At 34.3% G+C, this 18,897-nt stretch overlaps 1 protein-coding gene across 3 annotated transcripts in view; it reads right to left on the bottom strand.

The window, feature by feature from the left end:
- Nucleotides 1-18,897, bottom strand: part of Cadm2 (cell adhesion molecule 2) — a 1,035,444-nt gene that overhangs the window by 113,464 nt on the left and 903,083 nt on the right. For all 3 annotated transcript variants that reach the window (XM_074072932.1, XM_074072934.1, XM_074072933.1), the window contains one exon: nucleotides 12,690-12,780. In XM_074072932.1, coding sequence (XP_073929033.1) covers nucleotides 12,690-12,780 — 91 coding nt within the window. The remainder of the gene's footprint in view (nucleotides 1-12,689; nucleotides 12,781-18,897) is intronic.

The raw sequence follows: 18,897 nt of genomic DNA, 5'->3' as shown, positions 1-18,897 counted from the left end.
TTCATTGAAAATGACTGAGTGCCCAACACACCACAGATGTGGAGCCCAAATAACAACAGTGAAGATTACTTAGAGTCAGTTTCATGCTTCAAAAACAAAACCAAATATATTCGGTCTCATTGCCAAGGTAACTACTTGTGTGTTTCCACAGAGTCAATATGTGATTGAATTTTGAAACCATGAGATGGAAGCAAAAGACCATGTGGGCTTCAGAAAAGAACAGCACATGGATATATTTTTATTATGGTAATTTAAAACTAACTTCCTAATATTGTACTTCTGAAGACACCTTAGGAAAATGACTATATTGATTTTAATAAATTTAGTTAATTAATTGAAATAATTTTGTACTAAAGACCAAATAAAATAGTAAAAATAAATCTATTCTGTATTCCCTATTATCCAGTCTGCAGTTATTGGTATGAACATAAACACAGATCTTGAAGATTAATTAAAAGGATTTCATATAGTAGGAAAAAGAAATTCTTTAAAAACATCTGTTATATATTAGGTCAAAATATGTGAAATTGGTATTATTATAGACGTATATTATTATTTCAAAATTATATTTTTTCTTGTTTTGAGGAAAAATACTTCACTCTGGTTGATAACTGTCTTCATTAACTCCTCATATGTTTTGCCATTTCTTTTCATGGATTAGACTGTGTAAAAATTGCAACAGCCAGTAATTTGTAAAAAGGTCTGTTAGGCTAAAAAAACCTAATTCAATATAAAAATGGCTTCCTTTAATATTTGTCTCATGAAAAAATGTTCATTATGTTGATAGAAAAATACATTAATATTTGCATATCAGATTGATTCCTCGATCCTTTAATTATTTCCAAAATGGATATGTAATTGTTTGTTTATAACACCTCGCTAGTTGCTATAAGGTATGTAATCTGTTTTCCTAAAGATTAAAATATTTTTTCCTGTACAGAACAGAGATTCTCTGTGCTGTGAAATTACACATACTAGATTTATGTCAAGAACAAAAGAAAAAATGAGTTTACCAGCAGGTAAAATAGTAAATATAACATAAACATTGGGCTGGATATACAGAAAAATTTATCAAACACCATAATCATTTTCTTTCATAGAATAAATATCAAATACACATTTATTCAACTGAAAATGTCCTATTAGCTTTGAAATAAATTCATAAAGTGTTAAACATTTAATTAGAATGAATGATGACTCACTAGTCACAGCATGTGGGGAGCAACCCCAAACTATTTAAGGTCATGACTTTAATGTAATATAAATTTTTTTTCCTTCACTTTTATAAATGGAGAATGCTGCTGCCTGAAATCTGTCTGGGAATTCAGCCAAAGGAAGAAGAGGCTTGAAAAAACTCTGGGGACTTGAAAGAAAAGTGGCTGGCATTAGCTTGGTCCTCACTTTAAGCTAAAATTAAAACAATAGACAGACATGTACAGTAATCTCTCTTTTAAGGAAAGAATAGGATGCCTCTATAGTAATGTCAAGTGGAACAATTTGGTTCAGGCCCAAGTTATGCAGCTGTTCCACAGGAAAATGGCAAAAGGCTCCAGTCCAAAGCAGGCAAATAAGGCATGATTGTTCATAAACAGTCACTGGGGCCCTCATATTTAGAACAAGGAAAACAACATTAGCATGCAGGAGGGCAGGCTTGTAGCCTGTAACATGAGTCTCAAAACAACTTGAGCCATGCCATCATTTTGTGATTTACACAAAGGATAGTGGGATGTTTTGTCTACTAACAATACACTTAAAAATGGTGAATAACTAATTCTTCAAGAAATCATATGTTGGTCAAACAGTTTTCTTTTTAAGAAACAGTAAGGATTTGGTCACAGATTAAAGATATTATTTAAGTCAGCTAGAAGGTGTAAAACATAATATATCCATTGTACATTTCTGATTCTCACTTGCCAGTTAGAAATGCATCAGGTGAACAGTAAAGAAACACAAATTAAGTGTTTGGGGAGAGGACTGAACACTAAGCTATAGTGTTACTTCTCAGTGATGCCAAGATGACAAAGTAGGGAATCAGGTGCAGTACTGTGAAGTAATGGAGCAGAACTTTGGCAGTGATTATCAAAGCAAAATAGCCAATTTTCACCTGCCCATTAGATGCCTGGGATATCAGTCTTCACTTTTATTCTTGATCTTTTGTTCCTATCAAAGTATGGGCAGTCTATCCATGATGCTTTTAATTATGTTTCATTTTGAAATTGCTGTTTTTGAAAAATTATCACCCCTCTTCCATTTTTTATTTTTCACATTCTGAAGTGGGCAGTCTTCCCATTAGGGATTTCGTTACTTCTCTGACACTTACAAACTCCCTGATTAATCCACTTCAATTTACCTTCTGTTTTCTTTGCTCTGGTGAGACTATTTTCTTTATGATCAGGAAGATTTCCTTCTGGGAAAACTCAATGATTTCTTTTTAGTCTTCCCTTCTTTTTTGTTCTATCTGCCTCATCTGGCACTGTTGGAGATATAAACTGTGGAGCGGCTACAAGTTAAACTGTCTTTAAAGAGGTTAATGTCTTAATCTACTGGAAATGCTATTTTGAAAGTGGAGGAGAATTGATTCCAAGAAGATTATGAAGAACAAAAGAAAATAGTGGTCAAAGAAGGAAAGAATGAAAAAAGTTGACTATAATTTCACTGTCAATGACCTAATAGAATACAGAGAAAAAAAATGAAAAGGGAACATTTTCTCTTCTTCAAAATAGAGAGTATATTTAGCATCCATTTTTGGTTGCAAAGTGATGTTAATCAGAATTTGTTCTGAAAGATGACATTTTCTATTTCTTAAACTTACCACACCTTTGTATTCTTAAATAAAATAAATAAGATTGTTGTACTTTACATTCTTCTGTAATACAGAGGATTATTATGTATATAAGCTTATTTCTAGGTAGCTAAAACTCAAAAGACCCACAGTAATGCACATCTTTTCAACCATATCTGAAGTGAATGATGCAGAGTACTTAAATATATAATCTTATAAACATCACAATCCAATTATGCCCACAAATAGAATGATGTCTGTACTATTGGGAGTAGACATTCAATGAAAGAACAGATCACTGACAGACAACTGGAAACTATTTGGCCAGCCAAGTATTTATTTCTAAGCATTTTATTTATCACTTTTTCCATCTTCACCTGATTTAATTGCATACACTGCACAAATCTTCCAAATGTACACATATCTAGTTTGAGATAAATCTGAAGGAGAAAAAGAGTAAAAGCAAAGTTGTTTTCTAGTCCTTATTCTGATCATGTTCCTTCATACTTCTATATGTTGACCCCTGAAGTTGTAAGGGAGAATAGAAACAAAATAAGAGAGGAGGAATAGACGTAACTGGAAATAATAACAGAGAGATAAGAGTTGATAAAAAGAGATAGTTCAAAGAATATTTTGGTATTATGTACACACAATCAGAGAAGTTTAGGATTTAAGGATGTCTAAAGCTGACTAGAATCCATTCCATTTATTCCTCTGGTTAAAGTACTATATTTACAGCCAAAAGCTCTAGTTGAAGCTATAGAACTGAAATGTGCTTGTCACATATAAATACCATATGTGGTGGAAAGCTGTTTTCTATAAGCAACTTAAACCTCTTCAAAGGTAAAGCTATGAAAGTGAACTGAGCAAGCTATATATATATAGTAAAAAATTCCAAGATGGCGGGTAGAGGTAGGAAGCAGAAAGCGACCCTCCTGTAGTGAAATCTTGGAGAGACGCTGGAGACACACTTTGCAGGCATAATCACCTAGAAAAGGCATAACATTGACCCCTCCACATCTCCAGCTGGTGCAGAGAATCTCCACTTCATGTTAAACGGAGAAACGAGGAGGGCCCCCGGGGCCGCCAGTGGCCGGCGCCCATACGGCTTGGGAAGACGCGGACCAGGTGAGCTTCGCGGTACTGCGGTAGCCCCACAGACAAGCCTGGGCCAGAGCAGCATAGCCACCTGGACAGACTGACCTCCACCCGGGAAAAAAAAAAAGAGAAACTGAGTAATAAGCAATAAGAACAGTTAAGACACGCTGGAAAGAGGGTGGGGCGCCCTGAGCGCTGAAGATTGGGGGAAGGGAATCCTTCCCAGGACTGTAAATAAACAAGCCAGGTGGGCCGGAGAGGCTCTGGCGGGAGCGGGGCGCGTGCCCAGCAACCAGGAGCAGGGAAGCTTGTGAGAGTGGAGGAGGAAAGACCCACTTCCCACGTGAACCGTAAACAAACATGGCAGCCAGCAGCAGCAGCACCGCCCAGTAAGCAGGAGCAGGAAAGCTTGTGAAAGTGGCAGTGGGAGGAAAACTTCAGATGAGGGGGGGAAGACCCACCTCCCACATGAACTGTAAATAAACACGCAGGCCTGAAAACGCGGGGGCAGTGTCACCTTTCCCAGTGCTTGGGAAGGGGAAAGCCTGTAGCAGAGGCTCCCGCACAGGAGAACTCTGAGCAAACAAAGCCTGTGGGACCAGGTGAGTGCTAGCTCACCCCAGAGATCTGCATAAATAACGCCGCCAGCTACAGGCTGAGAGCAGCAGGCAGGCAAGCCACAGTTGCAGATACCACTCTCAGAACTGCCTCCAGACGCTTTTTTTTCTTTTTCTCCCTACCTTTGATGAGAGAACAACCGAATTACACCTGCAAGCTGAAAAACTTACTGAAACTGTATTGCATTTGAACTGGGGACACTTGGTGGGGCTTTTTTTTTTTTTTTCTTGTGTGTGTGTGTGTGTGTGTGTGTGTGTAGTTTTGTTCTACTTTTTGCATCCCCTTTGATGAGACACCTACAGAACAACATCTGAGGCACCAACTCCAGGACTGGAGATTGAGACGGACATCCAAATTATTAAGACTGAAACTGCATTGCATATAAACTTGGAAGTTTTTTGTTTTTTTGTTTTTTTTTAAATTTTCTATTATCCATTTTATTTTAATTCATTTTTATATATAGATATTACTTTCATTTACTTATTTTTTATTTTTTTTATCTTTGATTTTCAATCCTCTCTCTATCTATTGTCTGTTCAGCTTACTGTCGATTAGTACACTAACACTCCCTGCTTATACCTTTGAAATTCTCTTGTCTGATACCTTGTTCTGCTTTCTCCCTCTTGTCTGTATATTTGTTTTCCCCTTTTCTTTAACTTCTTGCTTTCCATCTCAGGTCACCCTTCCATTTTAAATATTACCATTGTCATTATTACAAGCTAGAAAATACTTAATTGCACACAGTACAGGGACAATAACAACACCAAGGACAATGACGGGAAGACAGAAAAAACAGGGAAACCAGTTTCCCCACAGCAAAAAATTAGTACAGGAACCAGAGGGAAATGAAGAGAACAGAAACTCAGATCCAGACTCCAACAAAATGAAGATAAACTATGCCAAAGGAACCAATGAAGCCCACAAGAATAATTTAAAAGAAGACATACTACAGGTACTCAATGAGAATTTTATAGAGATGATACTGGATAGGGTCAACCAAAATGTACAGGAGACACTCAAGAAATTCCAAGACAATAAAAATACAGAATTTGAAAAAGCAAAAGAAGAAATAAAGGAAACCATAGAAGCACTGTATAAACACCAAAGTGAAAGAGAGAACACAATGAATAAATGGATAAATGAACTCAGGACAAAAATAGACAACAATAAAGAAGAAAACTGCCAGGATATGGAAAACCTAAGAAAAAAGAACGAAACAGAACTGCAAAACAAAACGGAAGGCCAATCCAGCAGAATAGAACAAACAGAAGACAGAATCTCAGAACTTGAAGATGAAATGGTAATTAAAGGAAAAACCAAAGAACTATTAATTAAACAACTCAAGACCTGTGAAAAGAAAATGCAAGAACTCACTGACTCCATCAAAAGACCAAACTTGAGAATCATGGGCATCGAAGAAGGAGAAGAGGTGCAAGCGAAGGGAATGCGTAATATATTCAACAAAATAATAACGGAAAATTTCCCAAATCTAGAGAAAGATATTCCCATACAAATGCAAGAGGCCTCCAGGACACCAAACAGACCAGATCAAAATAGAACTACTCCACAACATATCATCATTAAAACAACAAGTTCAGAAACTAAGGAAAGAATATTGAAGGCCGTAAGAGAGAAAAAACAAGTAACATACAAAGGTAAACCCATCAAAATCACAGCAGACTTCTCAACAGAAACATTAAAAGCAAGAAGAGCGTGGGGTGAGATCTTCCGGGCACTGAATGAAAATAACTTCAACCCCAGGATACGCTACCCAGCAAAGCTATCATTAAAATAGATGGAGCAATAAAAGTCTTCCATGATAAGCAGAAACTAAAACAATATGTGACCACAAAGCTACCATTACAAAAGATTCTGCAAGGGATCCTGCACACAGAAAGTGACACCCAACTTAACCATGAAAAGGGAGGCAGCACCAAACCACAGGATAAGAAAAAGCAAGACAGTAGAGAGTAACATCAAGTTAGGTACACACAATCAAACCTTCAAACAACTAAGATAACTAAATGGCAGGAATCACCACATACCTATCAGTACTAACGCTTAATGTTAATGGACTTAATTCACCCATCAAAAGACACCGTTTAACAAAATGGATTAAAAAAGAAGATCCAACAATTTGTTGCTTACAGGAGACTCATCTTACCGACAGAAATAAGCATATGCTTAGGATGAAAGGCTGGAAGAAGATTTACCAAGCCAATGGCCCCCGAAAACAAGCAGGAGTAGCAATACTTATCTCTGACAAAGTAGACTTCAAACCTACATTGATCAAACGAGATAAAGAAGGACATTCCGTACTAATAAAAGGGGAAATAGACCAAAAGGAAATAATAATCATCAATCTGTATGCACCCAATGTCAACGCACCCAATTTCATCAAACATACCCTGAAAGACCTAAAAGCATATATAAATGCCAACACAGTGGTTGTGGGAGACTTTAACACTCCATTATCATCAATAGATAGGTCATCCAAACAAAAAATCAATAAAGAAATCCAAGATCTAAAATATGCAATAGATCAAGTGGACCTAGTAGATGTCTACAGAACATTTCTTCCAACCTCTACACAATATACATTCTTCTCTGCAGCCCATGGAATCTTCTCCAAAATAGATCATATCCTAGGGCACAAAGCAAGCCTCAGCAAATATAAGAAAATAGAAATAATACCGTGCATACTATCTGACCACAATGCAGTAAAAGTAGAACTCAACAACAAAAGTAAAGACAAAAAACATACAAACAGCTGGAAACTAAATAACTTGTTACTTAATGAACAATGGATCATCAATGCAATAAAAGAGGAAATTAAAAAGTTCCTGGAAGTCAATGAAAATGAAAAAACAACCTACCGGAACCTATGGGACACAGCTAAGGCAGTCTTGAGAGGAAAGTTTATAGCCATGAGTGCATATATTAAAAAGACTGAAAGATCCCAAATCAATGACCTAATGATACATCTCAAACTCCTAGAAAAACAAGAACAAGCAAATCCCAAAACAAATAGAAGAAGAGAAATAATAAAAATAAGAGCTGAAATCAACGAAATAGAAACCAAAAAAACCATACAAAGAATTAATGAAACAAAAAGTTGGTTCTTTGAAAAAATAAACAAGATCGATAGACCCCTGGCAAACCTGACTAAAATGAGGAGAGAAAAAACCCAAATTAGTAGAATTAGGAATGCAAAAGGGAAGATAACAACAAACACCATGGAAGTCCAGGGAATCATCAGAGACTACTTTGAGAACCTATATTCAAATAAATTTGAAAATCTAAAAGAAATGGACAGATTTCTAGATACATATGATCATCCAAAACTGAACCAAGAGGAAATTAATCACCTGAATAGACCTATAACACAAAATGAAATTGAAGCAGCAATCAAGAGTCTCCCCAAAAAGAAAAGTCCAGGACCAGATGGATTCTCTGCTGAATTCTATCAGACCTTTAAAGAAGAAATGATACCAACCCTCCTTAAACTGTTCCATGAAATAGAAAGGGAAGGAAAACTGCCAAACACATTTTATGAAGCCAGTATTACACTTATCCCAAAACCAGGCAAAGACACCTCCAAAAAGGAGAACTATAGGCCAATCTCCTTAATGAACATTGATGCAAAAATCCTCAACAAAATAATGGCAAATCGAATTCAGCAACACATCAAAAAGATTATTCACCACGACCAGGTAGGCTTCATCCCAGGGATGCAGGGGTGGTTCAACATACGAAAATCAATAAACGTAATAAACCACATTAACAGAAGCAAAGACAAAAACCACTTGATCATCTCAATAGATGCAGAGAAAGCCTTTGATAAGATCCAACATCATTTCATGATAAAAGCTCTAAGAAAACTAGGAATAGAAGGAAAGTTCCTCAACATTATAAAAGCTATATATGACAAACCTACAGCCAGCATTATACTTAATGGAGAAAAATTAAAACCATTCCCTCTAAAATCAGGAACCAGACAAGGATGCTCACTATCTCCACTCCTATTCAACATAGTACTGGAATTCCTAGCCAGAGCAATTAGGCAAGAAGAAGGAATAAAAGGAATACAAATAGGTAAAGAAACTGTCAAAATATCCCTATTTGCAGATGACATGATCCTATACCTTAAAGACCCAAAAAACTCTACTCAGAAGCTTCTAGACATCATCAATAGCTATAGCAAGGTAGCAGGATATAAAATCAACATAGAAAAATCATTAGCATTTCTATACACTAACAATGAGCAAACGGAAAAAGAATGTATGAAAACAATTCCATTTACAATAGCCTCAAACAAAATCAAATACCTAGGTGTAAACCTAACAAAAGATGTGAAAGACCTCTACAAGGAAAACTATACACTTCTGAAGAAAGAGATTGAGGAAGACTATAGAAAGTGGAGAGATCTCCCATGCTCATGGATTGGTAGAATCAACATAGTAAAAATGTCGATACTCCCCAAAGTAATCTATATGTTTAATGCAATTCCCATCAAAATTCCAATGACATTCATTAAAGAGATTGAAAAATCTACTGCTAAATTTATATGGAAACACAAGAGGCCACGAATAGCCAAGGCAATACTCAGTCAAAAGAACAATGCAGGAGGTATCACAATACCTGACTTCAAACTATATTACAAAGCAATAACAATAAAAACAGCATGGTACTGGCACAAAAACAGACATGAAGACCAGTGGAACAGAATAGAGGATCCAGATATGAAGCCACACAACTATGAGCAACTTATCTTTGACAAAGGAGCTAAAAATATACGATGGAGAAATAGCAGCCTCTTCAACAAAAACTGCTGGGAAAACTGGTTAGCAGTCTGCAAAAAACTGAAACTAGATCCATGTATATCACCCTATACCAAGATTAACTCAAAAGGGATCAAGGATCTTAATATCAGACCCCAAACTCTTAATTTGGTACAAGAAAGAGTAGGAAATACTCTGGAGTTAGTAGGTATAGGTAAGAACTTTCTCAATGAAACCCCAGCAGCACAGCCACTAAGAGATAGCATAGATAAATGGGACCTCATAAAACTAAAAAGCTTCTGTTCATCAAAAGAAATGGTCTCTAAACTGAAGAGAACACCCACAGAGTGGGAGAAAATATTTGCCAATTATACATCAGACAAAGGACTGATAACCAGAATATACAGGGAACTTAAAAAACTAAATTCTCCCAAAACTAATGAACCAATAAAGAAATGGGCAAGTGAACTAAACAGAACTTTCTCAAAAGAAGAAATTCAAATGGCCAGAAAACACATGAAAAAACGCTCACCATCTCTAGCAATAAAGGAAATGCAAATTAAAACCACACTGAGATTCCACCTCACCCCTGTTAGAATAGCCATCATCAGCAACACCACCAACAACAGGTGTTGGCGAGGATGCGGGGAAAAAGGAACCCTCTTACACTGTTGGTGGGAATGTAGACTAGTACAACCACTCTGGAAAAAAATTTGGAGGCTACTTAAAAAGCTAGACATCGATCTACCATTTGATCCAGCAATACCACTCTTGTGGATATACCCAAAAGACTGTTACTCCAGAGGCACCTGCACATCCATGTTTATTGCGGCACTATTCACAATAGCCAAGTTATGGAAACAGGCAAGATGCCCCACCACTGACGAATGGATTAAGAAAATGTGGTATCTATACACAATGGAATTTTATGCAGCCATGAAGAAGCATGAAAAGTTATCATTCGCTGGTAAATGGATGTAATTGGAGAACATCATTCTGAGTGAGGTTAGCCTGGCTCAAAAAACCAAAAATCGTATGTTCTCCCTCATATGTGGACATTAGATCAAGGGCAAACACAACAAGGGGATTGGACTTTGAGCATATGATAAAAGTGGGAGCACACAAGGGAGGGGTGAGGATAGGTAAGACACCTAAAAAACTAGCTAGCATTTGTTCCCCTTAACGCAGAGAAACTAAAGCAGATACCTTAAAGCAGCTGAGGCCAATAGGAAAAGGGGAACAGGTACTAGAGAAAAGGTTAGATCAAAAAGAATTAACCTAGAAGGTAACACCCACGCACAGGAAATCAATGTGAGTCAATGCCCTGTATAGCTATCCTTATCTCAACCAGCAAAACCCCTTGTTCCTTCCTATTATTGCTTATACTCTCTCTACAACAAAATTAGAGATAAGGGCAAAATAGTTTCTGCTGGGTATTGAGGGGGGGGAGCGGGAGGGGGCGGAGTGGGTGGTAAGGGAGGGGTGGGGGCAGGGGGGGAGAAACGAACCAAGCCTTGTATGCACATATGAATAATAAAAGAAAAATGAAAAAATATATATAGTGAAACTGCTACAAATAATGTGCTATTCCTGGAAGAATCCTTAGAGAATCATGCTGACTCAAAAGTTAATCCCATAGTGGGAGACAAATACATATTAAATAAACTCAGTATTTTAATAAAAAAAAAGTCCGTCCCAAAAGGTACATGCTGCATGACTCTATGCACATACTATTTTTGAAATGCCAAAACTAGAGAAATGGAGAACAGATTAATGGTTGCCAGAAATTAATAACGGGGTGTTGAAGGTGGGAGGAAAAGTGGGTATGGATATAAAAAGGAATTGTGGGAGATCTTTGAGGTGATAGAAATGACCTCTATCCTAATTATATCAGTGACAATATTCTGGTTGTGATATTTATACTACAGTCATCATTTTTTGGATGGGGTAAAGCATACATGAGAACTGTCTGTCCTTACATGGGCATGAATCTGAAAATCAAAAGGTGAGTATTAATAGAAACTTCTTCAGTGATTCTGATGTGAAATTGAGGTTTAAAACCATCACAAACTTGGACAATCCCTATCAATTCTGATTGTCTTATCAACCCTGAAGAAGAAATCTCAGTTTCTATTTATTATTATCAATGGAATATTTACCTTAGAGTAAAATTACCAGCAAATAAAATTATTGTCTTCCTTTTTCTCAGAAATGAATTTTCCATCTGGTGATTGGAAGCATTAAATTTTATAAATTAGGATGTAAAAAATGTGTTGTTTATGAGTTCTAATATGACTTCAAATATTTTTAAAGACAGGAAACTAATAGTTTAATCTATAAATTTCTACTTAAACCAGTTATTTTATCATTAGAATATAATTACTATGAAGGACCAATTTTAAAGCATCAAAATTGTGATTAAAAAAAAACATTGATTCCCTAAGTATGACTACAAAACAAAAAAGGAGTTAAAATAACAGACTTCTGTCTTACAGTAAATTCCTCATGGAATAATATGATACCTATACCTGAATAATTAAATATTATTAAAAGCAAATTTTTAGTAAATTAACATGATTTTTACAGAAGCTGTTCCATATTGCTATATACAGATGCAAATTTCTTTTACTAAAATTTAAACAAAATGAAATCAATTTGAAGATATTCAAATGGAACAAATTACATACAGCTAGACCTAAAGTGCTATTGTATTAGAAAAATCATATCACTTTCAAATAGTATTGAATTACCCATATTTGTATTATCCACATTTAAATTTTGCATAAAAAGTTGATATCCTGTGATTAAACTGTTTATAAACATGAATGACAAAAAGGAAAATTTTAGAGTGAGGATGACATTCGTGTACATTAATTCTAATAGGGAAATTATAATTGGTAACTTGGAGCTCCGGATCTTTTCCCATTTACTTTTCTTGGAAGCAAACCAAATTCACAAATTATGTTACTTTGGATACTAAACTAGAAATGTACATTTGATTTGTCATATTGTGAAAATAATTCCCCATTTAAAACTTGGGCATGTTTCAAGATGCTTCAACTTTTTTAGTTTTTCATAGAAAAACTAAGTTCAGCAATGTATAAGTTTTATCAGTCTAGTGATATAAATAGTGACTGATTAAGCCTACATTCTTTTCAGGTTGAAGTATCTTACTGTAAGTATATTAAAAAAAAGGAAAAAAAAATCACAGCTGGAAACATTCCCAGAAACTTCTCTACATGACAAAATAAAACCCAATCTACCACAGACACTTAATGAAGACTTGGTTCTAGAGTTCACATTGCCAACCAAGAAAAAGACAAAAACAGTAGATTTCTATCATTAAAAACCAAAATCAAACCAAGATGAAAAAAAGAGTAAAATCCTCTTCTGCTTATAAAATCACTTACAGTGGTTTTCCTTTGGATTCACAAGTCAAAGTTAAGGACTGTCCTTCTTGTGGAAAAGGAGTGGATGGTATAATCTTAACTGATGGTGTGTCTAGAAAAAAGAATATTAAGTAAGGTTGTTAGTCATACATGATATTATATATTTAATATATGCATATATATCCAACATTCTTTATATAATTGCATATATTCATAAGCAATTGCTTATATCTAATGAAACAGTGTGCAATTTTTAGAAGCTGCTACCCTGTTCATGCAAATCTACAAAAACATCTGAATATCTTAGGAGCTCCACTAAAATCTGGAATTAAAAATGAAATTGCAAACTTGGTTCAGATGAATATCAAGTATTTCATTTATTGTTTCTTCAACTATCTAGATAGTTATGAATACTATTAGTTGGACTGAATGCATTTATGTGCCTTTGAATGTCAACAATTTCATTGTTATAAACTACCAAGGACTCACAACAAGAAACCCTTAATGAACTCAAGATCAGATGGACTGTCTCAAGCATTATACAAAATCTTTGTGAAAATGCAACAATGAAGCACTGAGCACATACTGCTTCCTTTAAAGTATAATGAGAAAAAAATCACTTGAATACTTATTTATATTATTAAAAGTTAAAACTTTGCTTTGTTTGCTAAAATATAATTGTTAGAAAATTACATATTTCTCCCTAAAATCATCCCTATTTGAAGAAGATTCAAACAGACTCTAGGACATTTATATTTCCATCTTCTATGACATGTAGTGCAATTTAATCAACACAAAGATACATATTTCATAAAAGAAATGGAAAATAAGATTTTAAAAACAGAAAGGCAACATACATCTACTCATATAGGACTTTGCTCATCTCAGCATTTTGTGGCCCGCACATAGTCAACATGCAGTTGAGTTCCCTTCTTATCTCCATGTCCTCTATAATAAACAAAGCAGGCTGTGACCTCTACAGATGGTCAGTTATCAACACCATTCCCCCAGTCTTGAAAGAAGAATGGAATTGCTTTGGCATTATATTCTCTCTGGCTTTGAAGTCAATCAAATGAGTATCAACTAATTATGCAATTTTCAGGTTATTTTATTTAAGAAAATATTGCTGAAGTTTGTCAAACAAAAAACAGTAAGTTACAATTCTGTGCAAGACCTTATATCATACTTTGAAATTATGTTTCAAAACCATTCTTTCTCAACCCTTTAAGCAAGAACATGCCTTTTAAGGGGATATTGGGACCCCAGCTCTTTCCCGTCTTTCTCTTTGCTTCCCAGCTTCCAGAATGTGAACCGACCCCATCTCCATGTGCTCCTGCCATGTGTACCGTGTCACCGAGGCCCAAAGCAACAGAGATAACAACTATGCCCTGAGACCTCTGAAACCAGGAATCAAAATAAAACTTTTACTTATTAAGCTCATGATCTTAGGATTTCATTACAGTTACTCATAACTAACTCAGAACTGGAATGAAAGCATTAGGCCTTTTTGGATCCTGAGCCTAAGGATTTTTAGACTGAAACTAAACCAGAAATTCTTGGTTATCAGGACATTAGACTCATTCTGGAACCAAACCAATGGCTGTCTTGAATCTCTGGCTTCCAGACTCACCTTAAATATTTTAGAACTCAGCTTCAGTAACCATTTGAATAACTGCTTAAAATAGAGTTCTTTTTACATTTATATGTGATTGGTAGGTTTCTCTGGAGAGCTCAGACTAATACACTACCCTAGCAAAGACTTTGAAGCATGTCTTCATGGTGAGTGCAGTATAATCTCAGTAAGCAAGGGGAAATGAGAAAGGAAGGGAAGGAGTTAAGAAACCTGACAAAGCCTGTGTGACTTAACAGATTACACTTTGGGAAATGCAAGCTCGTTACCACTGTGGAACTATAAGAGATAAAGGAGATATGCCTGAGCCATCTTACTTAATGGTCAAAGGGCAAGAGCATTTATTAAATACTTATTAAATTCACCTTAGGTGTTTTGTTTCAGGTTGCATCAGGAGTAAAAGGCAGAAGTACTTTCAAAGCACTTCTGGTCTACTAAGAATACAGGAATGGTTTGTGCCCAAAGGATATGGCAGGTTACAACCAGTTTCCAGTTCAGTAGAGTACATTTTACAGAGGCAGAGAGGTAAGATAAAAGGAAAAACAGAAATGGCGATTTCTCTTAGTTCTTCCTTTTTACTTTAAGTAGTTATTTAGACTTTGTGTAACAAATGATCCCTTAAAGTATGATTCAGCATTCCCTTTAAATCTGTCTTACGGAGTTTCATTTATAAACAAATGTCAAGACAGATAATACACTGAGCATGTATTTCTATGAAAATCTCAAGAATAAGCCAAAAAAACCTCCAAGTTACTAAAAATTCAAAGGAAATAGTACAATACTCATTTAATTGACTTCAAAATTATTCAAAATGTTGATTAGCCTCATCCTGGAAAATATTTTCCTGAATAAATAGGAAAACAACACAATAATAGGAGTTTTATTTAATCCTACTTTACCTCTTCACAAAGCAGAATAATATTCTTGCTTCAGTAATATAAATTAGTGGTATTTTAAAGAGTTAAGAGTTAAGAAAATTGCATTATTATTACTACCATTTCTTTGCTCTTCATTTTATATGTTAAATTGTTTCATTTAAGGACATTTTAACTAACAGAAAAATTGGTACTGTGCAGAAAATATCTGTCAACTCTATCAGTATCATATGTACTGAATATATATAAATGTATATAATAAATATACATATAAATGGTAGGACCATTGGTAATTAGGTTATACTCTGTTAGAAAATACTGAACTTAGTGAAATATCTTTAACATGGTTACTTCTTCAGAATTTTGAGCACTCAAGATCTAGATCTGAATCTATACAATCATATGTCGTCGTATCTTAACAAAATGCTTAACTAGTGTAAGAACTCTTCAAAGATTGTATGAATAAATGACTTTGTTACCATCTATTTGACATACTATGTGAAGATATGAGAAAGTCTTGAAAAAGAAGACAGATATATTGATTCATTCACACATATTATTTCAGTAGTATATATTACCAACAAGATAAAATATTCAGATATTTCAAAGTAAAATGTTCTCCAAGACTTTTTAAAAATTTTATTTTGTCGTTTTTACATGTACTTACATGTGTATACATTGTTTTGGCCACTTCTCCAAGACCTTTGTAGGAAAAATACCGCTTTTAGCAACTCTCTCTAAAATTTTTAAATATGAGAAAAATACTTTCCTTAAACATTATTTCTTTTATTTTCATCTGTAACATTCTGTGGCTCATTTATGAAAAAACACAATTACAATGGATAAAATAATGAACAAAAATTAAGCAAAATTTTTTTAAGTTTTATAAATGTGGGAAGTAAGGACCTCAGGCCCATTTGTGTGATTTAGGATTAGAATCAGAGTAAACATATTGATTCAGGGGAATTGATTTTCTATATTCTTAACAAATATGTTAGATGAGAGAGAATTTGGGCAAAGTTACTATTAAATCACCTAATGTATATCCTTAAAAGCACAACACTAAAGGCATTTAAGGTCTGTAGTTCGACAACATTTATCCATGCAACAGTAAAGATTTTGTAGGTGAATGTAAAGAGCCTATAAATCAAATGTTTTACCAATGAAATCCCACCTATTCTTTCTGTACTTAACAAATTATAGCAAGTATTGGGGTTACATAAAAGTAACATTTAACCTGTTATGGATTTTGGGCAATCCACCAACAAGAAATACTTGTTGTATTATTACATATTATATGATATATTGAATGAAAAAAGATAATTTAAAATTTAAAACAGTAGTAAACTATATTGGTTCATAGTATTACATGATCTATGGTTGATATGAAAATATTATCTTGACAATTATTTTTGTTCACAAACATTATTTCTTGTGAATAATTCAAGTGATTCATTAATTTATCAAACATATAGTTCCTAAAACAAACATGGTACCGTACTCATACACATTTAATCAATTATTTCAAGAAAACTGTGACATTATAACATTCTAATGCATTGGAGTATTCAATTTATCATACTTCAAGATTATCTTTAGAAAAGTGCTTAGCATACATTTGGGAAGGTAAACTAGTCAGGACAGAGGTCATCTCTATTTTATTTATTAATATATCCTTGGCTCAAGAAGAATTCTTAGGGCTTAGTGAAATATTTTTGAATGCATTAATAATGCTTTTTTGAAATGTTTTTCTAGCTAATATTTGGGACTACTAGTGTTCTGTAATAACAAATTAGTAATCAGAGCTATTTCTAACAATATCAAATAATGACTAAATGCTTAGTAAATAATACTTATTGATGATAGTGTTCCACATGCATTCACTTATGGAAATCCTTCATAAAGCAAAACAGGAAAAATTTCCTTTGTCCTCATTGTACAAATTGTGAAACTAAAACTCAGAGGAGTTGCTCTATTAAGCTGCACAATAATAAATCAGAAGGCTCTTTCCTCCATGGTTTAAACCACACTTTAGTAATTCAATAAGTTCATGTTTCTTGTACTCTGTTAAATTACAGGGATTGGCTTTTTATCCCCCTTTTCCATTTATGTATGTATCTATGTATGTATGTATTTCTTTTGCAGTACAGGGGATTCAAGCCAGGGCTAACTTGCTAGGAAACCACTGTGTGACTTTAACCATGCCTCCAGACCTTTTAGCCTCTTCAGATATGGTCTCACAATTTTTGTCAAGGCCAGCTTCAGTCCACAATCCTCCAACCTTTTCATCCTGAGTAACTGTAATGATGGGCATGTGCCACTTCACCCAGCTTTATTTATGAGACAGGGTCTTGCTAACTTTTGCCAGGGCTGCCTTAAATACGGAATTAATGGAACCACTTTATAAAAATCTCTAGATGCTTTCATTAATTTTAAAGGAAACTGTACACCTCTTCTTTTTGAGTTTACACTAAAATAGAAGGTCTCTACTATGGATAATTTTGCTCTACAAGGATCTCTGGGAACATTTGTAGATATTTCATTTTTTACAATGGAATGGATAGATACAGGTACTACCAATGTCATCTCATGGCATGCTGCTAGATATTCTACAATATGTAAGACAGCCACCCATAATAAATAAAGAATTATCTGGCACACAGAGTCAATAAAACCCTTCTCTAAAATATTTGTATTTACTCTTAGGATGCTGAAATAGCAAAAGTTTTCAGAATATGGGAAATATAGAAAAGGCATAGTTTTATAATATATCTTAGATTTAGAAAGTGTTCAAAAATTTCATGTAATATCTGTAAGATAAAATAATCTGAAATCTATTTCATGTGTATAAAATAGGTAAATATTTAAATTTAAATGTAAATCTGTTATGTTAAATATATGTCTAACTGCAGTTTCTAATCACAAGATACACATTATGATTGCTGAATTGTAGTCATTCATTACTCTTCATAACTTGGAACTGTTCATTAGTCTTTGTGAATGGATATAGAACATTTCTATCTTGACAGAAAGTTCTATTGTACAGTTTTGGTGCCCAAGGTTTATTCAATAGTGATATTAATCATAGCTATGACCTGAACCCAGTTTGGGTTGCCAAGATTTTGGATTATCTTTTGGGGAATTTTTAAATAATTCCAGAAACAAAATACCATCTTTGTAGCTATTTGCTTTTGGACTGTTTTAGCTTTTAAGATCTCAGTTGAAAATGCAGAATCTTTCAGATTCTGATCATACTGGAAATAGAAGGAAACTTACAGAAGAAACATTTCAAACTCTTTAGAAAATAAGATAATAAATGCAAAGAGAAGAATGTTAACTCAAAACTGAAAGTGATGATGAAGAGTAAGTTTTACTTCTAAGAGTCTGGGTGAACATTGCCAATTTCATCATGCAAAAGAATGAATCTAAATACAGAACTTACACCTTTAAAAGTATTAACCCATGCTAGCTCATAGACTTCAATATAAGAAACACAAATCTAGAAAACCTTTAGAAAATAATATTGAAGAAAATCTACACATCCCATGGTTTGGTTATCATGACTTTTTAGATAGAACAGTAAAGATATGATCCAAAAAGAAAAAATGATTGAGTTGGACTTCATTAAAATTAACCATATTCAGTCTGTGAAAGATAAGAGAACAAAAAGATAAAATGCAGACTGGGGAAATATTTATTAAAAGTATATCTGATTAAAGGCTGT

The sequence above is a fragment of the Castor canadensis genome, chromosome 5 (genome assembly GCF_047511655.1).
Source record: "Castor canadensis chromosome 5, mCasCan1.hap1v2, whole genome shotgun sequence".
Lineage (NCBI taxonomy): Eukaryota > Metazoa > Chordata > Mammalia > Rodentia > Castoridae > Castor > Castor canadensis.
Note: the sequence above shows the minus strand (reverse complement) of the source record. Positions and strands in the feature narration are given on the sequence as shown.